The sequence below is a fragment of the Macaca thibetana genome, chromosome 20 (assembly GCF_024542745.1).
Source record: "Macaca thibetana thibetana isolate TM-01 chromosome 20, ASM2454274v1, whole genome shotgun sequence".
NCBI lineage: Eukaryota > Metazoa > Chordata > Mammalia > Primates > Cercopithecidae > Macaca > Macaca thibetana.
Genome location: NC_065597.1, coordinates 71144564 through 71170228, shown reverse-complemented (window position 1 = coordinate 71170228; position 25665 = coordinate 71144564). Strand labels below are relative to the sequence as shown.

The window sequence follows — 25665 nt, the reverse complement described above, 5'->3', positions numbered from 1 at the left end:
AACTCTTGGTGCCTTGTGCATTAAGACAGGGAGTCAGAAGGTAAGAAGGAAGCAGATTCCACTTCGCTTACCACTCTTAGGGTGTAGGCAGGGCCCGCTGGTAGTGCTGGGAAAGCCGACCATCCTTCTTTGAGCAAGTCCAATAGCTGCTGCTGCTAGTTCCGTCCTACCATAGGCACAGTCTGTGTAGGATGAGCCAACCATATGTGGCATTACTGGTTTTTGGCCTGGGCTTGTTTCCTTGCCCCAACTTCAGCCCCCACCAGAATCTGGGTAGTCATTGTGAAGAAGCCTAGGAATAATACCTTACTCTACAGGCCTGTGGAAACGTGTAAAGATACCTTGCAGGCCCAGAGTGAGAAACTGGAGCTGCCTTGTTCGATTGACCAAAGGCTTGTCCTATAGAGTTGCTAATTTTACAGGAAGTTTATGTTAACATACTTTCTATCTATTGCACTACCATTTCTGAGGCACAATATATTTAATATATTTCAGTAGGCAGAAATATAGGACTGCTTAGATTTTAAACACTCAATACATGCTTGACACGGTTTAGTCTATTTCTCTGTAGTTACTATAGCAATGGATGCTATAGAGATGTGCAGACCCTATTGTGACCTCCCTTTGGTATAGGGATGCTCTGGAGCCCTTGGCTTCATTGTCCACTAAGGTCTAGCAGGTCTGATTGCCTCTCTTCAGGCACTGAATATCGGGGTATGCCATCCTCCCCTGCTGGAACCAGCCTTGGCCTGCCCTGTTAGTCATCAAAAATAGATCTCGCCAGGGAATAATCTTCTCAGGTTGTTGTGTAATCTGAGTGAGCCAAGGTGAGTGTTTTGGGGACAAGCAGCATCAACTTCTGAATCTTCAGCTGGGCCTGAGCACTTATTTCTCAGAAATAATAGAATCTTGCTCACTTTTCTTTCCTTTTTTTTTTTTTTTTAGGACAGAGTCTCGCTCTGTTGACCAGGTTGGAGTGCAGTGGATCGATCTCAGCTCATTGTAGCCTCCACCTCCTGGGTTCAAGCGATTCTCCTGCCTCAGCCTCCAGTGTAGCTGGTATTACAGGCGTGCGCCACCACACCTGGCTAATAATTGTATTTTTAGTAGAGATGGGGTTTCACCATGTTGGCCAGGCTGCTCTCGAACTCCTGACCTCAAATGATCTGCCCACTTCGGCCTCCCAAAGAGCTGGGATTATAGGTGTGAGTCACCATGCCCGGCCTCTTGCTCACTTTGTATACTAAAACAACAAATTACAGGCTGTAGTTTAACCTCTCTACTGCATGCATAAATGCAGTGTGGTATGAGTGCCTCTAGCCCATAACTTCAGTTTCCATGTTACCAGCAGTCTGTGGTGACACTATACTAATCTCACATGCAGGAACCAATGAGGATTAACTAGGGACACAGGAGGAGTTACTTTGCATTCAGAACGACTCAAGTTTAGTCTCAACTTGATCACTAGCTCTCTGAGTGACCTTGCCCATGTTAATTCTCTTGATCTTAGTTTCTTCAGAGCCAATGAGACACTGCTTGAAAGTGACTTAGCCTGGTATACCCAGGTCTGTCAGACTTATAGTCTAGTGCTGTCTTGGGTGAACTTGAGGGCCGTCTACCAAGGCAGGAATGGCTTCTTTAAAAAAAAAAAAAATTGTCCGGGCGCGGTGGCTCAAGCCTGTAATCCCAGCACTTTGGGAGGCCGAGACGGGCGGATCACGAGGTCAGGAGATCGAGACCATCCCAACATGGGCTAACGTGGTGAAACCCCGTCTCCACTAAAAAATACAAAAAAAAAAACTAGCCGAGCGAGGTGGCGGGCGCCTGTAGTCCCAGCTACTCGGGAGGCTGAGGCAGGAGAATGGCGTGAACCCGGGAGGCGGAGCTTGCAGTGAGCTGAGATCCGGCCACTGCACTCCAGCCTGGGCGACAGAGCAAGACTCCGTCTCAAAAAAAAAAAAAAAAAATTATTTTTATTTTTTTGTAGAGAGGGGGGCTCACTATGTTTCCTAGGCTGGTCTCAAACTCCTGGACTCAAGTGATCCTTCAGCCTCGGCCTCCCAAAGTGCAGAGATTATAGGTGTGAGCTACCAGAACCAGCCTCCAGGAATGGCTTCTAAGGCTTCAGGCTGCTTGTGGAGAGGAAAGCATCTGGGAGCTGATGGCACTCTCAGGTTTCCCAAAATGACAGTTCTGCATACGCACCTTAATCACCTACATTTTTCCCTCTACCCCCAAATACTATTCACAGTTCCTGTTTATGATAGAAGCTGAAGCTTACAGGTGACAATTTTTGTGCCTGTGTGAAAGGAAACATGACTGACTCCACTTATCCACAGGACACCTGCTTTCAAGGTTGTTCAGTGTTGGAATATTTGCTTGATAGTAACCTAGGGATGACCCAAGGTTTCATCAGTTAAAGCCAGCCCTGTGGGATGCCTGAAGCCTAGGCTCTGTCCCTATAAAAATCCCACCAGAACCATTTTAGAATTCACTCAGGGCTTTACCACCTCCCCCCGCCCCGGTGCTGACTATGAAACTAAAGAATCCTCAGCTTCTCAGCCCTGGGACACATTCTCCTCATATAAAGTGAGGTGGCAGTCAGGGAACAGGGGCGAGTCTTGTGCTTATTTCAGTTATAGTAGGAAGACTCTATCAGGACTCATTGTTGTCCCAGCAATAGTCAATTCCAGGCCCCTTCTTTGAACTCATTTCAGTGTTTCAGGTTCCGTCCTTCGTGTCTGCCTTCACTGCTTGCTCAGTTGTATTTGCACATGGCTAGAGATGAGCACACTTCTCTTCTCCAGTAAAAAAGCCTGCAAGAAAAGTCTTGGACTTCTTGAACTGCTATCAGTTGTTTTTTTTTAATTCAATATATTTTTTGAGATGGAGGGGGTCTCACTTTGTTGCCCAGGATGGTGTTGAACTCCTGGCCACAAGCGATCCTTCTACCTCAGCGTTCCAAAGTACAGAGATTATAGGCTTGAGCTACCACAACCAGTCTCTTGTCAGTTTTTGAGGTTACTTAAGAGGCTAATGCCTTTAAATTAGTTTGCCTTCCTTTTTGCCCAGACATGCAAATGCTTATTTAGTAAATCTGACTCAAGTGCTTTGTGTCCCGAGTCCCCACTTTTCCAGGATTCATTGTCTTTTGTTTGTTTGTTTGTTTTTTGAGACAGAGTCTCGCTTTGTAGCCCAGGCTGGAGGGCAGTGGCATGGTCTCGGCTCACTGCCAAGCTTCACCTCCCGGGTTCACGCCATTCTCCTGCCTCAGCCTCCCGAGTAGCTGGGACTACAGGCACCTGCCACCACACCCAACTAATTTTTTTGTATTTTTAGTGGAGACGGGGTTTCACTGTGTTAACCAGGATAGTCTCAATCTCTTGACCTCGTGATCCACCTGCCTCGGCCTCCCAAAGTGCTGGGATTACAGGTGTAAGCAATCGCGCCCAACCCTTTTTTTTTTTTTTTTGAGACACAGTCTTGCTCTGTCGCCCAGGCTGCAGTGCAGTGGCACTATCGGCTCACTGCATCCTCCACCTCCTGGGTTCAAGCAAGTCTTGTGACTCAGCCTCCCGAGTAGCTGGGATTACAGTCACGCGCCACCACACCTGGCTAATTTTTTATATTTTTAGTACAGATAGGGTTTCGCCATGTTGGCCAGGCTGGTCTTGAATGCCTGACCTCAGGTGATCTACCCATTTGACCTCCCAGAGTGCTGGGATTACAGACGTGAGCCACTGTGCCCAGCTGGATTCAGTCTTAACTTGCTCTTTTTTTTTTTTTGAGTCTCACTCCCTTGCCAGGCTGGAGTACAATGGTGTGATCATAGCTCATTGCATCCTTGAACTCCTGGGGTTAAAAGATCCTCTGGCCCCAGTTTCCCGAGTGGTTGGGACTACAGGTGTGTGTCACCACACCTGGCTAATTATCTTATTTTTCGTAGAGACAAGGTCTGGCTGTGTTGCCCAGGCTAGTCTTAAACTCCTAGGCTTAGGTGATGCTCCCACCTTGGCCTCCCAAAGTGCCGGGATTATAGGTGTGAGCCACTGCACTCAGCCTGGATTTGCTCTTTTATCAAGAGGTTAATAGTCACTCTTCCATTCAAGGAACTGTGGGATTGAATTGCCCCAGTGATTGAAATGAAAGGGCTTATGTATAATATTTCCTGAGGAGTGGTAGTACCAGAGTTCAGAGGAGACCTCAGGCCATTTATTCTATAAACTTAGAAGCTATAGTTCTAGATGATGTGGCTTCTTCAGGGTGTTGAGAAGTCTCTGTTATATAGTGCCTTATTGGATTAGAACTGATTGAGCTCTGTCTGCTGCCCCAAACATGTGGCTCAGCCAATCTCCAGTGGCATCTGCAATGTGGGTATTCTAGCCTGCAGTGGTCACATGGTTCACCTCGGAAAGGGCAGATATTCCTGTTTCCTGACACTGCTGGAGAATGAGGTCTGAGTTAGAAGTCCTCAGGTGTGACCTGCCCAGAACTATCCGAATTTGCTAGATTTCTTGTTCTTTCTCAGTGTTTAACAATCATCCAGTTGCTCATTCTCACCAGTGACTTCCTCAGTAAGAGCTCAATATTCGAGGTGGTGCTGCATTTTGTCAAACATTCATACATGTTAGCCCACTTAGTCTTCGCAGCACACAGTGGATTAATGGATTTTTAAAAGCTGGTATTTAGGCCGGGCACGGTGGCTCACGCCTGTAATCCCAGCACTTTGGGAGGCCGAGGCGGGCGGATCACAAGGTCAGGAGATCGAGACCACGGTGAAACCCCGTCTCTACTAAAAAAAAAATTACAAAAAATTAGCCGGGCGCGGTTGTGGGCGCCTGTAGTCCCAGCTACTCGGGAGGCTGAGGCAGGAGAATGGCGTGAACCCGGTAGGCGGAGCTTGCAGTGAGCCGAGATCGCGCCACTGCACTCCAGCCTGGGCTGGGCGACAGAGCGAGACTCCGTCTCAAAAAAAAAAAAAAAAAAAAAAAAAAGCTGGTATTTACACATGATGGAATACTACTCAGCCATAAACAATAAGGAAATTCTGTCATTTGTGACTACATGGATGCATCTAGAGGACATTATGCTGAGTGAAGTAAGCCAAACAAAGAAAGACGAATGGTGCATAGTATCACTTATATGTGAAATCTGAAAAAGTCCAAGTTATAGAAGGAGAGTGTAAAATGTTGGTTACCATCGGCTGGGGGAAAGGAAAGGTGGGTGTGGAAAGGGGAGATGTTGATTAAAGGGTACAAAATTTCAGTTAGGAGAAATAAGGTCTGACGATCTGTCTTACAGCATAGTAACTATAGTTAATAATGGTTAATATTATAATAGTATTGTATACTTCAAAATTGCTAAAAGAGTGGATTTTAAAAGTGCTCACCACAAAGAAATAAGTATATGAGCTGATAGATATGTTAATAACCCTGATTTGATTATTCCCCAATGTATACATGTGTGCAAACATCACACTATACCCCATAAATATAATTGTCAGTTAAAAACTTAGAAGAGTCAAGTCAGATCTGAAGAGAAGTCAAAACAAATTTCATACAGCTAATTTAGAGACATGGGACCCAATTAAAAATTTGTATTACTTGGTATTTTAGAATTTAACTGTTATTTTCTTGTTACACACACAGGCACAGGCACACATATCCTCTGTTTAACTGGCTTTCTCAGCAGGACTCCATCTGTGTATTTGCAACAGCTGTAACTCAGATTGGATGCTCCCCAGGGTGCTGGCCTGTAAGTCATATTGGACGCTGATCTGAATCTGAGGGAATCTAGATCTCTCTTGTAGGAAGCTTTTGGTTTTACTGGGAAGACAGGATGATAGTCAGTTGTGGAAGCTGAAGAGTAATCACCTCATATTAATATGGTGGCAATTTTATATAGGAGTGAGCTCTGAGCTGCAAACAGCCTTCTAGGAAGCAGGCAGGGGACCCCCATCTAGGGTGATGGTAAGAATCCTGATGCCAACTGCAAGGCGTTCAGCAGGGAGGGAGCATTGGTGGAGTCCCAGTGCAGAAGTCTCTGAGCAGCCACTTAGCTTCCCTGTGCATGTGGGATAACAACCCGAGTTCATGCTGTGGGCATCTCATGCAGTGCAGTAGCTGGTCACCGTCGAGTGTCACTGTTTCATTGAGTCAGAAGCCTGCAGAATTGTTCTCATTCCAAGGAGTGAGTCAGTCTGCTATTCCTTACCCTCGGTGCTGGCTGAGCTGAGCAACCTGCTCTCTTCCTTCAGTTCAGGTTTCTCCAGGGCAAAGAAGTCTTTATTGTTCCTTTCTGTATCACAATATAGGAAATGAATTATAATATAGTTCTTAGATTATATTCCCACCTGGCAGCAATGCACTGAGTTTCCTGACGTGAAATTTGTTGGACTTAGTCTCCATGGAGGAGGATTTGACATCTTTGTCTGTTGTCTCAGAAGTCCCAGTAGTGCCTGGTACCAGCAATCTAGCAGGAGCAAAAGCTTTGGGACAGCATTCGGGATCTGCTGAGCTGGTCTAAAGGAACCTCTTTTGCTGGAAGTAACTGTGATAGGAACTTTGTTACTGCTTCTGTTAGCTCAGGTGTTGGAATGAGAATCAGCAGCTGATCAGGTGAACAGCTAGGAGTACTGGAATTATGGAGTAGTGGAGGTAGATTTAATAAACAGAGGGTCACAGGTTTTTGGAAATGGGAAAGAGAGAGGGCAGACTGGCCTTTCTAGCATTTGTAATAGAAAAGAGGACCCAGGAGCTTCCATTGACTAGTTAGTTAACGCAGTGCGGGATCTTAGCTGGTTTGCTTGGTCCAATTCCTGTCTCTTGGTTTCTTTTTTCCCTTCCCTGCCTTCCCCTCCCTCTTCCCTTTTTCTTTGCAAGAGAATTGAGTCACTCCGTATAAAAGAAGCAGGCAGTTGGCTAAAAAATCCAACAAAAAACAAGTATTTATAGCTCTCCAAATTTCCCGCTTGTCATTATCAGTATGCTTGTATACTTTTGCACACATTTGTAGTCAGTGTTTGGGGTCCTTTTTAAAAAAAAGTTTCTGTAGGCTTTTCCATGCGTGAACACAGCTTATCAACTTGTCCTGGCTGTGCCAGGATTCCATTGTTTACTGTTGTTTGAGCAGTCATGCCCTTTGTTCTTAGGCTGTGTGTTTTTTTTTTCCTAACATCATAGTATGGCTGTGTATTATTTTGATACAGATTACAATTACTATCACTATTTCTTGAAGTGTATTTCCCAGAGTGGAATATTTTAGGATCTTTTTTTCTTCTTTTTTTTTGGTGGGGGGGGGTGGGGAACATGTAGCTTCTTGTGGATATTAGAGATTGAAGTCTAAAAAGGTTCTACGTTTATGATTTGGCCCCCAATTTTCTAGAGATTCCAATGGTTCATGCAAAGAAAAGAGCATTCAAGTATAGAAACCAACCAGACTAAGTCTGGACATGTAGCTTTTCAGAAAGTGAAAAAATATTACGTTTCTGCTGTTGCAAGGTGGCCTCTGAATGCCATACTGTGTGGCCACTCCCTTGGACAGTGGCTAGGCCACAAGGTCGCCTCCCCTGGCCCCAGTCTGTGGGTTGAATGTGCTAACCGAGCCTTCCCAGGAGCCTCCTCTGCCCCAGCCCCCAGGTCTGTACAGATGGTAGTTGGTACTTTCAGCCCGCCTTGAGGACTCAGCATTCTTCCTGTTAGCTTTCCTTCCAAGTAAAATCAGTAGAACTTGTTTTGAGTTTAGAAAATTTGAAGTCATGGACAGCAGATTACTTTTTCTTGTTTTTAAAAAATTGCATATTATTGGCATCATGCACGAGATGTTCTCCTTCCTTCCTCTCCCCTCAACCCTGGTTTTTTTTTTTTTTTCAGTTGGATGTTTTTACTCAACAAGTATTTATTGAGAATCTAGTATTTTCCAGACCCTGGAGCTATAGCAATGGAAAAGACAGCTCTGGTCCAGAGTTTGGCTTCCCATGGGCTGGGAGGTCAGAACCGGGAGCTGGCAGACAGGAGTGAGGTTGAAAAGGAGCTAACACAAGTAAAGTGCTGCTGAGAAAATGCCCAAGTGGGTACCAAAGGAAGCAGCTTTTTTTTTTTTTTTTTTTGACAGTCTTGCTCTGTTTCCTAGGCTGGAGTGCAGCAGTGACATGATCTTGGCTCACTGCAATCTCCGCCTCCCGGGTTCAAGGGATTTTCCTGCCTTAGCCTCCTGAGTAGCTGGGATTACAGGTGCCCGCCACCATGCCTGGCTCATTTTTGTATTTTTAGTAGAGATGGGCTTTCACCATGTTGGCTAGGCTGGTCTCGAATTGCTGACCTCAGGTGATCTGCCCACCTCGGTCTCCCTAAGTGCTGGGATTACAGGTGTGAACCACTGCGCCTGGCGCCTTTTTGTATTTTTAAGAGAAGCAAAAGGACTTGTTGTTTAATTAAGCAAGACTATACTCTCCCAGAGCATGCAGTTATTACTGAGTAAAACACAGTTAATGAGATGTAATCACCTTCCCTGTCACTGTTGTGCAGCATGATAATTAGGTGCAAATGGCAAGAAGCGTACTCCAGTTACTGCAGTTGGTGACCTGGGCCATGAATTGCACTTGTCTTTGCCTCATTTTGCCTGTAAGGAGCATGGGGACTGTGGTCCTGGGGTACCTGGGGTGTGCCCTAAGCCTGGTCCTTTGCTTCCATCACCCATCTAGAGGCTCCAGGACCCTTTACTGCACCCCTCCCTCCTCTATATAGCTCAGTGTTTTCATCCCAGCACCTTTTTCTCTGCTGCCTGAGAATTGAGCAGCCAGAGGCAAATTTTGGCTCTCAGGGTCCTCAAGGGTATAGAGCAAAGCTGTTCTTATTATTTATTTATTATTATTTTAAATATTTTATTTTATTTATTTATTATCGAGACAGCGTCTCACTCTGTTGGCCAGGCTGGAGTGCAAGCAGCATGATCTTGACTCACTGCAACCTCTGTCTCCCAGGCTCAAGAAATGCTCCTACGTCAGCCTCCCAAGTAGCTGGGATTACAGGCGTGTGCTACCATGCCTGGCTGATTTTTGTATTTTTAGTAGAGACGGGGTTTCACCTTGTTGGCCAGGCTGGTCTCGAACTCCTGACCTCAGGTAATCTGCCCGCCTCGGCCTCCCAAAGTGCTGGGATTACAGGTGTGAGTCACCACACCTGGCCTTTTAAAATTTTTTTTTAAGATGGACTCTTGCTCTTTTTCCCAGGCTGGAGTGCAACAGCTCGATCTCGCTCACTGCAACCTCTGCCTCCCAAGTTCGAGCGATTCTCTTGTCTCAGCCTCCTGAGTAGCTGGGATTACAGGTGTGTGCCAGCATGCCTGGCTAATTTTTGTGTTTTTAGTAGAGACAGGGTTTTACTGTGTTGGCCAGTGGCTGGTCTCGAACTCCCTGACCTCGTGATCTGCCCACCTCAGCTTCCCAAAGTGTTGGGATTACAGGCGTGAGCCACCGCGCCCAGCCAGCAAAGAATCAAGGTCTGAAGGCCCATGTGAGGCTTATTCTACAGCTCACAGTGCCTGTTCTGGCCCCTTCATAAGCGGACACACAGCTGGGCAGCCTTATGCTATCTCTGTGAACCACCCATTTCTGGCTTTGTTCATAATATTCCTTTGATCTAGAGGCCCTCCCCAACTCTTGCCCCAAATCCTGTCTGTGTTGAGGGTCGTGCCCCGGGAAGCCCTCTGCATACTGTTCCCTCCATGTGATACCCGCCTGCTTTCACATTCTTCTAGACTGTGTTGTGCATCATACACTTCATCAGCTTTATTGCAGAGTAGAGCGTCTCTGATTTGGAGTCAAGAGAAGGTTCTATTTTTCTGTACATCCCGATGTTTGTTTTCTGAGTGTTCTCAGACATCACAAAACCTCAGTCAAAATAAAGTATGATCATGATGTAACGTTCATTGAGTGCTTACCACATGGTAGGCATTGTGCTATATGAGTTATCACTTGACTTCCTAAAATAATCCCAATATAGATGCTAAATGTAAAGGTGAGAGAGACGGTTCAAAAAGGCCTCAGTGAGCAAACCATGTATTATAATATCCTAAAAGATAACAAAAATATAACTAGCTGTCTAGAGGAAACTCAGGAAGGATATGTGCCTTGAGCCTTTTTTTATTTTATTTTATTTATTTATTTTTTTTTTTTGAGACGGAGTCTTGCTCTGTAGCCCGGGCTGGAGTGCAGTGGCCGGATCTCAGCTCACTGCAAGCTCCGCCTCCCGGGTTTACGCCATTCTCCTGCCTCAGCCTCCGGAGTAGCTGGGACTACAGGCGCCCGCCACCTCGCCCGGCTAGTTTTTTGTATTTTTAGTAGAGACGGGGTTTCACGGTGTTAGCCAGGATGGTCTCGATCTCCTGACCTCGTGATCCGCCCGTCTCGGCCTCCCAAAGTGCTGGGATTACAGGCTTGAGCCACCGTGCCCGGCCGCCTTGAGCCTTTTAAGGACCATTTCTTTTTTTTTTGAGACAGAGTCTCGCTTAGTCGCCCAGGCTGGAGTGCAGTGGCGCGATCTCAGCTCACTGCAAGCTCCGCCTCCCGGGTTCACGCCATTCTCCTGCCTCAGCCTCCCGAGTAGCTGGGACTACAGGCGCCCGCCGCCTCGCCCGGCTAATTTTTTGCATTTTTAGTAGAGACGGGGTTTCACAGTGTTAGCCAGGATGGTCTCGATCTCCTGACCTTGTGATCCGCCCGCCTCGGCCTCCCAAAGTGCTGGGATTACAGGCTTGAGCCACCGCGCCCGGCCAAGGACCATTTCTTATACTTCTTTGTTCTTCTTGACACCTGTTTCTGGGTAGAGCACACAGAAAATGCTCAGTAGATAAGTTATTTTTCCTTGGCCCAGTTTGGCCTGATTTGGCCCTAGTTCTGTCTTTGTGAGTTACTTTATTAGTTGTTGGTGCTACTGTGCTGCTATTCATGTAGAAGGTTTCCCAAATGGGCTGCGCCTTACATTGCCTGAGCAGAAGCCCCCAGGGATGGAGCATGAGCTTGCCTTGTTATGGGACTGTATTTCCCTGGCTGAGGAAGGCTCAGCTTTTGCAGCAGGCAGTGGGAATTGATTGGCCAACTTAATATTTCCTTCAGCCTAGCAAAGTCCTGAGTAGGCTACGGACAGTCTGCTTTTTTGGTAACTCCTGTGGGCTGCCCTCTGCACAAGGCACCCAGCCTGTCACAGGTAGGATGAACTGGCGTCAGCACACTTGCAGAGGGGTGAAACTGTGCGTTGCTTGCCAAGCTTTTTATTTCCCTAAGGTTTTTGAGGTTTTCTTTCTTTTCAGTAACTTTTTTTTTTTTTTTTTTTTTTTTTTTTGAGACAAGGTTTCACTCTTATTGCCCAGGCTGGAGTGTGCAGTGGCGCAATCTTGGCTCACTGCAACCACTGCCTCCCAGGTTCAAGTGATTCTCCTGCCTCAGCCTCCCGAGTAGCTGGGATTACAGGTGCATGCGCCACCACATCTGGCTAATTTTGTATTTTTAGTAGAGACGGGGTTTCTCCATGTTGGTCAGTCGGGTCTTGAACTCCCAGTCTCAGGTGATCCACCCGCCTCGGCCTCCCAAAGTGCTGGGATTACAGGCGTGAGTCACTGCGTCCAGCCTAACTTTTAAATTTTGATACTTTTTTTTTTTTTTTGAGACAGAGTTTTGCTCTTGTTGCCCAGGCTGGAGTGCAATGGCGCGATCTCAGCTCACTGCAACCTCTGCCTCCTGGGCTCAAGAGATTCTCCTGCCTCAGCCTCCCGAGTAGCACCACCATGCCTGGCTATTTTTTGTATTTTTAGTAGAGACGGGGTTTCACCATGTTGACCAGGCTGGTCTCGAACTCCAGTCTGCCTTGGCCTCCCAAAGTGCTGGGATTACAGGCATGAGCTACTGCACCCTGTCTTGATGCAGTTTTAAGCATACAGAAAAATGGTAAGAATAGTACAAAGAACTCTCAAAGAACCTTTTCCCCAGATTCACTGCTAGGATTTTGCCTTGTTTTCTTTTCTGACTTGCCAGTGTTCCCACCCTGCAGCATATGCACATGCACACACCCTGTCTTCTGAACCATCTGACAGAGAGTTGCAGGCAGTGTGCCTTTACTTCTGAATACCCCAGTATGTATTTCTTAGGAACAAAGACATTCTCTTACATAATCGCAGTACAATTATTTTTTAAAACCAGCAAGCTTAATGTCAATACCATGCTATTACCTAATACATTGTTCATATTCAGATTTTTTCCATATTCCACTATGGTCCCAGTAATGGCAGAGCTTTATTTTAAAGAAAACAATCCTGGGGTGTGTGGGTGTCACCTTGGTTACATTGGCTCCGAGGAAAGCAGAACTGGCAGGTATTTGGGGAAGTGACTGCCGTGGGTGCCACATCACCAGCTCCTTGTGTGTCTGCAGGACCAGAGTGAGAGCAGCAAGAACCACACCCAGCAGCAATGTCAGCGGAAGTGGAAACCTCAGAGGGGGTAGACGAATCAGAGAAAAAGAACTCTGGGGCCTTAGAAAAGGAGAACCAAATGAGGTGAGTGATGGGGGCTGGCTGCACTGAGTCAGGTGGGCCCAGCACCTGTCCTGCTCAGCACACCCAGTTTCGTCTGCTGGCAGCACTGGGGAGTGGCCATGGGCCATGAGCTCTGGACCCCTGGGTGCCTGCTTGGCCCTGCAGGGACCGCATACAGCTTCGGCTGCTTAGAGTTCTCCCCACTGGTCTGTTGTCTTATCCCAGGAGGCAGAGCAGGTGCTCCTGGGAGTGCTGATAGGATTTGATGGTAGTCATCCTTTTTTCTTCTTAAAAACTTGCATGTTTTCTCATCTGGGCTGAGAAAGGGTAAATGGAGGCAAAGCTGGCTCTCTTCAGTCTTTACCCTATAAAATTGAGTAACTCTGACTGCAGGGCAGGCTTTCCTTACTCTGTATAGGGACAGCTCATGCTAAACCTGAGCTTCCAGGCCCTGTTCTGCATCATTAGCCTCTCTTTATAGCCTAGTCATTGGCCAAGTTTGTTTTTTTATCCCTTGAAATAATTGCTAATAATAAATCGATTCTCAGAACATGGATGATAACGAGCTAATCTAAAAAGGCCAGCAGAGGCCAGACCATGATAAGGCCAGATTTCTCTCACTCTTATAGATGGATTGTGTGGACACATGTAAGCCCCTGCCCAAGTACAACCATCTTTAGGATCATATGTTTTCTACCTTGTCCATCCATCCACACACCTTTACACTATGTAATTTCGTTAAGCAACACAAACCCAAGGTCCCAGCCCCAGCCTCTCGGTTGTCTCTTCATCCTTCCGTGCTTGGTCCTAGTCATATATAGTCCTGAAGAGGCTGTGGGTCCAAGGTGGAAGGAAGGCAGTGGGGCCATCCGAGGAGACCCATGGTCACAGCCTTACTGAGGTGTGTGGATTCCAGGAGACATGTTCCAAGGCAGGCTGTTCCTAGAAGCCAGCAAATACTGATGGGAGTACAGATGTGTGTCTTTTTGGCCACTAGGTGGCCACAGAAGCAAAGCATTGCTCATTTGAGTGGTTCCCAACACAGACGCATGGACGTGGGTACTACTCTCAAGGAGCAGGCCACAGGCATCCCTTGTGTCCTGAGTCCTTGGAGCAGACTGTCATGTCTCCTTGCCCTGTGTTCCCCAACAAATTCCTGCTTTTTGTGTTGGAGTGAAGTGTCTGAGAAGCCCCGGCCTCCAGTACAACAGGTGGTCACCTTGGGGTCTGGACTCAGTCTTCTTCCTATGGCCCTTTCTGGGAAGCTGGGAAGGGCTAATTGACACACAAACACCTCCCATCTCTCCACAGAATGGCTGACCTCTCGGAGCTCCTGAAGGAAGGGACCAAGGAAGCACACGACCGGGCAGAAAACACCCAGTTTGTCAAGGACTTCTTGAAAGGCAACATTAAGAAGGAGCTGTTTAAGGTTTGTGCCCCACGTTGGGTTCCAGACTGTCATATGGGGTTGGGGTAGAGGCCTTAGTCCCATGAGAAAGGTGCCCCTGGAGCCATTCTGAGGGAAAAGCTGGGCTTTTCTCCACACTCCATTCCTTCTTGACATTAAGCTCTGGCTCTCGGCTGGGTACGGTGGCTCATGTCTGTAATCCCAGCACTTTGGGAGGCCGAGGCAGGTGGATCACTTGAGGCCAGGAGTTTGAGACCAGCCTGGCCAACATGGTAAAACCCTGTCTCTACTGAGAATACAAAAATTAGCCAGGTGTAGTGACGCACACCTGTACTTCCAGCTACTTGGGAGGCTGAGGTGGGAGAATCACTTGAACCTGGGAGGTGGAGGTTGCAGTGAGCCGAAATCACCCCACTGTACTCCAGCCTGGTTGACAGAGCGAGACTCTGTCCCCTGCAAAAAAAAAAAAAAAAGAGGTTCTTATGGCTTAGATAGAATAACATAGTGGTGTGAAGGAAGCAAAAGTATGCGTGTTCCAAAGACTTCACCATGCCATGCTATTCCTTTAAGAAACACAAGATTCCTTACATGTTAAATAATTCACTACATAAAAATGGGCCATAGGATTGGGTCTTCAGGGTTGGGGGTTGTCACTTGAGCCTCTGCATCCAGCTGCTTGGATGTGGTGTGCTCAGGCATGGCTGGCCTCCTCCTGTCACCTCCACAGCTGGCCACCACGGCACTTTACTTTACATACTCAGCCCTCGAGGAGGAAATGGAGCGCAACAAGGACCATCCAGCCTTTGCCCCCTTGTACTTCCCCATGGAGCTGCACCGGAAGGAGGCGTTGACCAAGGACATGGAATATTTCTTTGGTGAAAACTGGGAGGAGCAGGTGCAGTGCCCCAAGGCTGCCAAAAAGTACGTGGAGCGGATCCACTACATAGGGCAGAATGAGCCGGAGCTACTGGTGGCCCATGCGTACACCCGCTACATGGGGGACCTCTCGGGGGGCCAGGTGCTGAAGAAGGTGGCCCAGCGAGCACTGAAACTCCCCAGCACAGGGGAAGGGACCCAGTTCTACCTGTTTGAGAATGTGGACAATGCCCAGCAGTTCAAGCAGCTCTACCGAGCCAGGATGAACGCCCTGGACCTGAACATGAAGACCAAAGAGAGGATCGTGGAGGAGGCCAACAAGGCTTTTGAGTATAACATGCAGGTACTATTGGGAGCTGCCAGCTGCCAGGGCTGAAGAGGGAAATTTTGACAGTGGTAGCAGATCCAGAGTGGCCTAGGAGGGCACACATGGCATTAGGACAGATGAGCTGCAGGGTGCTGAGAGGAAGGTGGCCACCAGAGCTTGTGGGCCCAGTAGGTGTTTCCCAGCATGGAGGCCTGGTGTGATAGATGCCAGTGGGTAGTGTTTTGGGAAGGGTGAGTCCTCCAGCACATGGAGGGGTCTGGGAGAATAGAGCTGGCTTCCTTCCTCCCTACAGGATGCTGGTCTTGAAGAATGGATAATTTACTTTTTAGTTAAGTTTTGCTTTGAAAAGCCCTGCTTTGTAAGTTAATAGACATCCAGTGCCACCAAGGAGAATAAGCAAGCTCTGTTTACAAGTAGCCTGTAGATGAGGCTGAACCTGAGGAGGCTTACTGTGTCCCCAGATCCTGTCAGCTTCCCGTGAGGCCTCCCAGGGCCACTCAGGATGGGTCAGCCCTGCCACAGCCTCATTCTCCCATATTCCAGGTTTTCTATTGCTTCTTGATAAAAAAATAACCAGCAGCTAAAAATGGGGGTGTACTCATGCCCTCCTGTCTGTGCTGTGGTAGTTTCAGTGGCTAGAGCCACCTCAGAGAAGGCCAGGCATGGGGTGCCTCCCTGGTCAGTTCCCGGGGAGACCCAGCAGTTGGCAGCCTTCTTGGGGTACCAACATCCACACCTCCCCAGAGCACATGCTAGGGAGGGAGGAGCATCAGGCAGTGCAGCTGCTGCCCACGAGGGCTGCTTGCTGTGTAGTTGGCACACCTGAGCAAGCTCACATGCTCCAGCTCACTCTATCCAGAGGGCGTCCTCGAAAAGGAGTGTGGCCAGGCGCAGTGGCCCATGCCTGTAATCCCAGCACTTTGGGAGGCTGAGGCAGGGGGATTACTTGACCCCAGGAGTTGAAGAGCAGCCTGGGCAACCAAGGTGAGACACCATCTCCCCGCAAAATTTAAAAATTAGCCAGGTATGGTGGTACACACATATAGGAGGCTAAGGTGGGAGGACCACTTGAGCCTAGGAGTTTGAGGCTGCAGTGAGTTAGCCATGTTCACAACACTGCACTCCAGCCTGGGCAACAGACACCTCATCTTAAAAGCATTTAAAAAAAAAAAAAAAAAAAAGTGTGGGCAGCCCAAAGATGGCTCAGTCGATCCTCTGCTCCTGCAGATATTCAATGAACTGGACCAGGCCGGCTCCACGCTGGCCAGAGAGACCTTGGAGGATGGGTTCCCTGTACACGATGGGAAAGGAGACATGCGTAAATGCCCTTTCTACGCTGGTGAGCAAGACAAAGGTAGGTCTATGTGTCTTGAGCTCCCCTCCTGGGGCAAGTGTAGCAGCAAACTCCACTGATGCCATGTCTCCTGTTGGTGCTGCCACACAGGTGCCCTGGAGGGCAGCAGCTGTCCCTTCCGAACAGCCATGGCTGTGCTGAGGAAGCCCAGCCTCCAGTTCATCCTGGCCGCTGGCATGGCCCTAGCTGCTGGACTCTTGGCCTGGTACTACATGTGAAGGACCCATCATGCCATGCCGGTACCCTCCTCCCGACTGACCACTGGCCTACCCCTTTCTCCAGCCCTGACTAAACTACCACCTCAGGTGACTTTTTAAAAAATGCTGGGTTTAAGAAAGGCAACCAATAAAAGCCAGATGCTAGAGCCTCTGCCTGACAGCATCCTCTCCATGGGCCAGATTCTGCACTGGGTACAGGGTGTCACCCTGGGAGCAGTCGGCACAGTGCAGCAGGCCTGGCCCCCGACCCAGCTCTAGTCCAGGCTCCCACACCTCTGGGCCCTAGGCTGCTTCCAGTAGTTCCTGTTTTTGTAGTACATGGGTGGCTATCTCCCCTGCTGGAGGTGAGTGGCCTGTAAGCCCAGGCTGTGGGAGGGGGCCTTGCTGGATGCTGCTGTACTACTTCTGGGCCTCTCTTGGACCCTGGGGGTGAGGGTGGGTGTGGGTGGAAGCCTCAGAGGACTTGGGAGCTTATCCCTCTCACCCAGAATTCCTCTAACCCCTTGGGTGAGGTCTGCTTGGCCCCAGCTTGTCTCCTCCGCCCTGTGTAAATGCTCCAGCACTCAATAAAGTGGGCTTTGCAAGCTGCCTCCTTCCCTGCCTCCTGGCACCGGGTGGGTCAAGCCACCTCCCCATAGGAGAGAGAGTCCCTCAGAAGTAAGGGCATGTTATATCTGTGTGGAGAGTGGACATCGTCCATCATAGCCCCCAGCAGCTACCTCCTGCCCTTCGTCTACTCTCCAGCACCCCTAGTCTCCAAAGCAAAGTCACTCTAACCATCTTGCAAATATCTTTAAAGTGTATCCAGCACTGTTATTTTTTAGCTTAGAAATACCTTAGAGGTTTCCTACTTAAAAGGTTTTTTAAAAAATTTATATATATATATATGGGTTTTAAAAAAGCATATATTTGTATTTAAACAAGTCATTGTCTAAAATAGAAACATGAACTTAAATAGTTTTATTAATAGGAATCTACTATCTGTAAAAGTTTTATTTCAAAAAGGGTTAAAAGGTAGGGAAACTCTTTAAACTACTGACCAAGCCTGCCACCTTCATAATTCAGATGAGTTAGTGCAGAGATGGCCAGGGCCAAAGCTGGCCCAGAACCTGTGTGTGCAGACTGCACTCTGTTAAGTCTTCAGCCTATCAGCCTCAGCAGAGTCTGTCTTGCTTAAGGGTGCGCCTCCCCAGAGCTGGATGATGCTGTGCTCAAGCCTGCGGGTAGGAGGGCTCCAGCTTGCAGATCCCATGCGTGGATGCTGTGGTATGTAGATGGTTGAAACCAGCATCAGAGGAAGGAAGGTGACCTTACAGCCACTGCCGAGACCAACGTGTGCCCTGGCCCAGTCACAGCTGGAATTCCCAGGACTGGTCTACACCGGACTCTGGTTTGGTTTAATTAGGTCCTTACATGTTGGTGTTGTCCCAGGCAGTTGGCATGGCATCAGCACTGAGGATGTGAGACTGAGGACTCAGCCTCCTGCCCTGCCAGTAGACTGCCTGCAGCCCCACCCTCTTTCCCTCAAAAAAGAAGGAAGCCAGGCAAGAGAGCAGAGGCCCAGGGTGGGGAAGTGAAAGGGCCAATTTAATGAGAAACTACAAACTGAGACTGGGCCACGATTCACAGTGACAGGAGGCCATGCAGTGGCAGTGCGAGACCAGGAAGGACAGTGGCAGGATACAGCGGTCCAGGTGAGCAGGTTCACAAACCATTCAGGAAATAAAGACAGGGCAAGGCTGGTGTCCACCAAGGCAGTTCTACCACCTGTGGCTGCTCCTTCCTCATCCCCAGCCCAGTGTGCCTGCAGGAGCAGGTACAGCAACAGCCTGTCAGCTGGGGCAAGGGGCCCGGCACTTACAGGGAAGAAAACTCATGGAGAGGGCTCTGCACATCCAAGCACACCCACAAGGGGGATCCTCTGCCATCTCTTGCCCCAGTTGGGACACACCGGCCACCGAGCAGAAGTCATATCCACACGCAATGAGGACACGGGGCAGACGGGAAGGGGCTAGGCTCAGGGGCTCCTTCGGGCCCCAGCAATACAGGGTTCACAGAGGCATGGCCAGAAAGGGGGTCTGCACACTGACCCAAAGGGGGAAGTTCCTTCTTAGCTACCAGGGTCTGATCACTCACCCAGGTACAGTGTCCTCTCTACCTGACACCAGACAGCTCTCAGGCACTGGGACAGGGTATTAGACATCCTGGGTTTCTATACCTGAGAGTTCTGAGGGCCAGAGTTGGCAGTTTTACTTCCAGCCACCATGCTCCACCTCTAGCATCCCAGAGACGCAAAGTACCCAGAAACAAACCCAGGCTTTGTGACCCTATCCTACTTGGGTCCACCTGACTCCAGACAACTTACCCATTCTCGGCCCAGCAGGTCAGAAACGACTGTGGCTACAGGCCTAGGGAACTAACTGGCTACTGCTCTGGCTGCTTTTGGTCCTAGGGGAAAGAGTCTGGACTGAACCTGTACCTTGTTTGGAAATAGAGGAATCAGGACCCCAGCAGGAGACCCCTCCCAGCTTATCTTCCTGATCGCACACACCAAGCAGACCAACAACACACAAGTTCAGTGCCAGCCCCCTGCCACCCACTGACCCCTGGCCTTAAATCCCAACAGAATTTTTGCCAGAAGAGTCAGCTGTTCAGGGTAGGGCAGGGTGAAGAGGACAGGACTTCCAGGGGATGGTGGCACAGCTCCCATCCCCAAGTGGGAGCGGGAAAGTGACCACTGAGCGCAGGGAGCAAAGCACAGGGGACCAGACTGACAGGCGGGGGAGTCCCGAGTCCCAGCTCCGTTAGCACAGGCGCTTGTACGTGTAGATGTAGGCTTTGCAGCTGGGGCATGTGTGCGTCACATCCTTGAAGTCATTGATGAGGCAGGGGATCAGGCAGCAGCCCAGATCACATCTGAATCAGAGACAGGGAAGAACAGGCTGAGGCCTGCTGCGGAAGAGGCAGAGGCAGCCAGTTGATCCTGGTGCAGCCCCCACCCTACCAGTGCCCCCACCACCTACCCCATGAAGCAACAGAAGAAACCCAGCACGAAATTCATCAAGCCAATCTCGTAGGAGATCTTGGTGGTGATGGCCTGTTGGCAGTGGGGACACACCGTCTGCACAGGCGCTCCCTCAAAGATCTCTCCTTGCAGCACTGTCACCGTGGTGGCAGCTCCTGAAGGGACCAGGACTGTGGCTGTGTGGCCCCCAGGGCCAGGGTAGGGCCCTGGTGTGTAGGGCCCTGGGGGGTAGTAGCCCATGGGTGGGTGGGGGCCTGGAGGAGGGTAGAAACCTGGAATGGCACAGAAGATGGAGGCGAGAGGTCACTGGCCTGCCACCTGCCCCAGACAAAGAGATCGGCACAAAGCCCCAGGGTCCACAGCGCCCAGGGTGCAAGGCTAGGCCTCAGACTTCCTACCGCCCTCCTAACAGGCCAGTGGGAGGCCTTACAGCTGGGGCCCTAAGTCAACTGGGGCCACATTCTCCCAGCCCTTCCTGGTCCCCACCCCTTGGGGACCATGACAGCTGTGGCAGAGAGCCAGGCACATGACCCGGTCCTCTGCTCCTGTCTCCGGCATGCAAGGACAGGGCACTCAGCCTCAAGCCCATGACCAAGGGAGGGAAAGCTATGCGGGTCACCCACCCGTCTCCTGCACACAGGGTGCCCCTCCCCACCCATGTCAGGTCCTGTTGTGCCAAGGACCAGCCCTGCCCAAGCAGCCTGAGTGAGAGCAGTCCCACCTTCCCACGTCCACAGTCCCTGTCCACACACAGCCTGAGCTCCAGGCCAGGGCTGGTTGGGTGTGTTGGAGTCCCTGCCCTACAACAGATGCCCACCTGTACTGAGGACAGCCAGCGCAGGCCAGACAGCAGCCAGGAGCAGCCCATGCTCCCCTCAGATCCCTTCCCCACTCACCCGGAGGCATGTAGGCGCCATCTGCACTCATGTGTGGGGGGATAAAGCCAGGCTGGGGCATTGGGTGACCCGGCGGCTCATAGGGTGGGGGCCCAATGTCCGCAGGGGGCAGCGGCATGCCTGGAGGGGGCTGCATCACGGCTGGGGAGGAACGGCCTGGACAGAGAGAGGCAGAAAGAGGAGACTCAGCTGGAGTCTCTGCACGATGAGCTGGACCAGAGGCCACTGTTTTGGGACACAGATGGGGCCCAGGGGTGACCCTGGAGTGGGCATCACCACTTAAGAGTCCCAACCGTGCCATGGGGGCAGGGGACTGCAACAGGGAGCCTCAGGAGCAGTGACCCCCTACCTGGGGTGGGCGGGGCTCCACTTTTCTCCTCCAGAAGTGGGGCTGTGGGGCCCCCAGGATAAGGAGGGGGCGGCTCGTTGGACATCTTCGCTGCTTCTCCTGGACATGGAGGGAAAACCCAGGCATGAACTAAGCTCCCAGCCAGGTTCCTTCCCCTTCAGCCCTGGGGAGTGGCCGAGATACTGCACAAGGCGTGTGACCATCCTCAGAAGGGGCTGCCTCCAGGCACTGGAGATCCCCCACCTTCCACAGGGCCACCTAGCCCAGAGCCACCATCCTCACCTCAGCAGTCACCTGCTCTTCCCTGTTTGGAAGCTGGAGGGCAAGGACAGAACCCAGGAAGCAGGGTCCAGTGAGGTGAAGTCCCCCAGGGAGCCTAACTCAGCATTTGCCCCACATGAGAGCAGTTTGGCACCAAGCTCTCCCCTCCCCAAACATTTAGCAGGCACCAAGGCAGTCGAGGAGACACTGGACTGATCTCTGCCAGAGGCTGGAATGGGAATGGGGGATTCCTTACCTCAAATCCGTGCTACTCAGAGAAGGGAGGCAGGTGAGGCTCTTTCAGCTGCTGGCCTGGACGGACAGGGAACAGGCAGGGCTCCGGAAACTGTTTCAGGGGAAGGAAAGGCAGGGCCCTTAGCAGGCAGCAGGGGCTGCCAGGCCAGGGCTGGGCCCAGGGGCCTGCGCGTACCACGCAGTCCCTCCCCTTCCCATGTCAGGCTTCTCCCTGTCACTCTGTGCCATCCAAACACCCGACCACCCTTCCATTTCCCGGTCCCATCACAGGTTTGCTTCCTCCCTCTCCCAAGACTGGTGGCACCCAAGGGCCATGGCTGGGCCCTCTGTATCTCCTCCCACCAGGCCTGAGCTCCCATGCATGAGGACTGCCAGGCAAGCTGTGCTCTGGCCTGTGCCCCTCTGGTTTGCTTGCTGAGGCTGGGGTGGGGAGGAAGAAGAGTCAAGTGAAATCTTTTCCCTCATTTCTGTCACCAAACTCTCTGAGCACAGCTCAGAAAGCCGGGAAGCTTTTGCTCTTACTTCGCATCATAAAGGACTTGGGAAGTGGGTTCAGTTACCTTAGCTAAAAGTAATAAAATGAGAGAAAAATCAATTTCAATGGAACAAAAGGATACAGGGAAAGGAGCGTTTCCCAGAGAGCCCAGCACCTGCAGGGGATGGAGGGCACATAAGTTTGAATATGAAGTTTAACAAACTGGGGCAGGGCCAGAGGAACCAAGTCCAAGCTCTTGGGTTCAACTATAAAGTACCATGGCAGTTTGAAAACTGAAAGACAGGCCGGGCGCGGTGGCTCAAGCCTGTAATCCCAGCACTTTGGGAGGCCGAGGCGGGCGGATCACAAGGTCAGGAGATCAAGACCACAGTGAAACCCCGTCTCTACTAAAAATACAAAAAATTAGCCGGGCGCGGTGGCGGGCGCCTGTAGTCCCAGCTACTCAGGAGGCTGAGGCAGGAGAATGGCGGGAACCCGGGAGGCGGAGCTTGCAGTGAGCCGAGATCGCGCCACTGCACTCCAGCCTGGGCAACAGCGTGAGACTCCGTCTCAAGGAAAAAAAAAAAAAAAAAAAAAAAAAAAAAAAAAAAAACTGAAAGACAGGGATCAAAAAGCTCTTAGAAGAAAATGCAGGCATCAATCTTTATGACCTTCGATTAGGCAGTGGTTTCTTAGATATGACACCAAAAGCAAAGCAACAAAAAGAAAACTTCAACTGGATGTCATCAGAATGAAAAACTCTTGTGCTTCAAAGGACACCATCACATTTTATAATTCATAGATCTGATAAAGGACTTGTATTAAGAACATACAAAGAATTAAATAACAGAAAGACAACCCAATTTTTTTTTTTTTTTTTTTTTTTTTTTTTGAGACAGAGTCTGGCTCTGTCGCCCAGGCTGGAGTGCAGTGGCCGGATCTCAGCTCACTGCAAACTCTGCCTCCTAGGTTTACGCCATTTTCCTGCCTCAGCCTCCCGAGTAGCTGGGACCACAGACGCCCACCACCTCGCCCGGCTAGTTTTTTGTATTTTTTAGTAGAGACGGGGTTTCACCGTGTTAGCCAGAATGGTCTTGATCTCCTGACCTCGTGATCTGCCCGTCTCCGCCTCCCAAAGTGCTGGGATTACAGGCTTGAGCCACCACGCCCGGCCGACAACCCAATTTTTAAAATGGGCAAAGGATTTGAACAAAGACTTCTCAAAAGACAAATAAATGGCCAAAAGCACATGAAAACTACTGAGCATCTTTTCATACGGGAAATGAAAGGCAAAACCACAAGGAGACCATTTCCTATCTACTAGGATGGCTAAAATTTAAAAAGACAGTAATAGGTATTATGTAGAGAAACGGGAACCCTCATACACTGCTGGTGGGGGACACCCCCTGTTCCCCTTTTGAGGAACAGTCTGGCAGTTCCTCAAAAGGTTAAACCTAGAGTTACCAGATGACCCAGCAATTCCACCCCTAGTTATCTGCCCAAGAGAAATGAAAACCTGTCTACACAGAAGTTTGTACACAAATGTTCACAGCAGCATGAATCATAATAGCCAAAAAGTGGAAACAACCCAAATGTCCATCAACAGAGTGGATAAACAAAACTGTAGGTTGCCCAGACAATGGAAGACGATTCAGCTATAAAAAGGAAGGAAGCACTGACACCCTACAGCATGAACCCTGAAAACATGCTTGGTGAGAGAAGCCAGACACAAAAGGCCACATAATGTATGATTTCACTTATATGAAATGTCCCCAGTAGGCAAACCCATAGAGACAGAAAGTACATTAGTAGCTGTTTAGGTCTGGGAGAGAAGGAGAAGTGGGGAACATGGGATCTCCTTCTGAGGTAATGAAGATGCTCGGAAACCGACTGTAGCAATAGTTGAACAATTCTGTGAATAAACTAAAAACCACTAAATTGTAAGTGGGTAAATTGAATGGTACATAAATTATGTCAATAAAACTTTTTTTAAAAAATGAGGGAAAAGAAAATTAGTCCTACCACCCTGCTGCAGGCCCATCTCCATATGTCCCTGCTGGTCTGTATGCACAGGCACCTGTACTTTTTGGTTTTGTTTTGTAGAGTTGGGGTCTCACTATGTTGCCCAGGCTGGTCTCGAACTCCTGGCCTCAAACGATCCTCCTGCCTCGGCCTCCCAAAATGTTGGGATTATAGGTAGGAGCCACTGCTCCCAGCCCATACTATATAAAAATACAGTTGCTATCCTGACAGTTTTAAGTCCTTTTATTTTTTTCTCTTTTTGAGACAGAGTCTTGCTCTGTCGCCCAGGCTGGAGTGCAGTGGCGCGATCCTGGCTCACTGCAACCTCCGCCTCCCAGGTTCCAGCGATTCTCCTGCCTCAGCCTCCCAAGTAGCTGAGACTACAGGCACACGACCACGCCTGGCTAATTTTTGTATTTTTTAAGTAGAGAGATGATTTCACCATATTGGCCAGGCTGGTAAATCCTTTTAATGCTGTGTCACACATATTCCATCTTACAAGACTCCGTGACCATTGATATTAATATTCCACAAAATGGGCATACTTGACCAAACCCTTTAAGGCATTTAGGCAAGGCCCTACTTGCTGTTTTCATGAAATACAAGGGAACACCTCTGTCCACCGCTCTTTCCCTTTTCTTAGATTATTTCCTCAGGCTAAGCTTGTCAGAGTGAGATGACTGAGTCAAAGGACATGAGCATGTTATGCCTTTTTGAAAGGATGCCAATTTATAGTGCCAGTTATCATTAATTTTAATATTAAAATGACACATTTTTATATGCATTTCTTTGACAAGAGACAGAACATCTTTCCAAGTGTTCAGAAATTACACACTCACTCTTCTGAGTTGCCTTATTATCCACGGAAGACATGGAGGCCCAGAAAAGGATGGGGCGGGGCATAAGTCTAGGACCCCAGCATGACTCTCCCACCCTCCTGTCTGCAGAGTGAATTCCAATAGCACAGGGTTAAGAACAGGGAGTGGTGACCAGGTGCAGGAGCTTATGCCTGTAATCTCAGCACTTTGGGAGACTGAAGCTGGAAGATGGATTGAGGCCAAGAGTTCGAAACCAGCCTGGTCAACATGGCAAGACTCTTGTCTCTACAAAAGAAAAATTTTTTAATTAGGCGTGATAGTGCATGCCTGTAGTCCCAGCTACCAGGGAGGCTGAGGTAGGAGGATCACCTGAGCCCAAGACTCAGAGGATACAGTGAGCCATGATCAGGCCACTGTACTCCAGCCTGGGCAACAGTGCAAGACCCTGTCTCAAAAAAAAAAAAAAAAAAAAAAAAACAGAACAGGGAGTAGCAACAGTGCCTCTTGGAACTGGTCCTGGGGTCCCTTGCCCAGGCTGCTCCTAGCCTGCCAGATGCCCTCCTGCAGGGGAGAAGAGGGCAGCCTTTCATGGGGCTTTACCTGCATCTGGAAAACTACTGCAATATGTTGAATTATGGAATAGGTGGTGCCAGCCCCTGCTACCAACTCCCAGATTCCCAGAAAATGCTCTCTGGTGCCTCTGGGTGGCACCACTGTCCACCAAGTGGCCCAACACTGTGGCATGCAGTTGGTGAGTCTGGTGAGTCTTGCTCACCAGGCAATGGTCCAGGCCCTGGGATGCTCTGAGCAGACCAGGAAAGTAAGCTGCACTGTGCTTGGTGAGTCACTTAAACC

General features: G+C 49.6%; 2 protein-coding genes across 7 annotated transcripts in view; one reads left to right on the top strand and one right to left on the bottom strand.

Moving 5' to 3' along the window:
* LOC126944620 (heme oxygenase 2) overlaps positions 1–16855 on the top strand; it is a 158782-nt gene extending 141927 nt beyond the window's left edge. Inside the window, exons 2-7 of one of the 4 annotated variants that reach the window (XM_050774292.1) lie at positions 5649–5754; positions 12423–12546; positions 13837–13954; positions 14661–15152; positions 16365–16491; positions 16582–16855. In XM_050774292.1, the coding sequence (XP_050630249.1) occupies positions 12461–12546; positions 13837–13954; positions 14661–15152; positions 16365–16491; positions 16582–16709 (951 nt within the window). In that variant the 5' untranslated portion in view covers positions 5649–5754; positions 12423–12460 and the 3' untranslated portion in view covers positions 16710–16855. Of the gene's footprint in view, positions 1–5648; positions 5755–9229; positions 9327–12422; positions 12547–13836; positions 13955–14660; positions 15153–16364; positions 16492–16581 lie in introns of those variants that run through there. The other 3 variants (XM_050774293.1, XM_050774291.1, XR_007722134.1) reach the window with 3 other exon arrangements.
* A 799-nt stretch (positions 16856–17654) lies between these two features.
* Positions 17655–25665, bottom strand: part of CDIP1 (cell death inducing p53 target 1) — a 30315-nt gene continuing 22304 nt past the window's right edge. For all 3 annotated transcript variants that reach the window (XM_050774554.1, XM_050774555.1, XM_050774556.1), the window contains exons 2-6: positions 21497–21586; positions 20980–21078; positions 20631–20786; positions 19733–20006; positions 17655–19625 (exon numbers count right to left, since the gene is read on the bottom strand). In XM_050774554.1, coding sequence (XP_050630511.1) covers positions 19514–19625; positions 19733–20006; positions 20631–20786; positions 20980–21064 — 627 coding nt within the window. In that variant the 5' untranslated portion in view covers positions 21065–21078; positions 21497–21586 and the 3' untranslated portion in view covers positions 17655–19513. The remainder of the gene's footprint in view (positions 19626–19732; positions 20007–20630; positions 20787–20979; positions 21079–21496; positions 21587–25665) is intronic.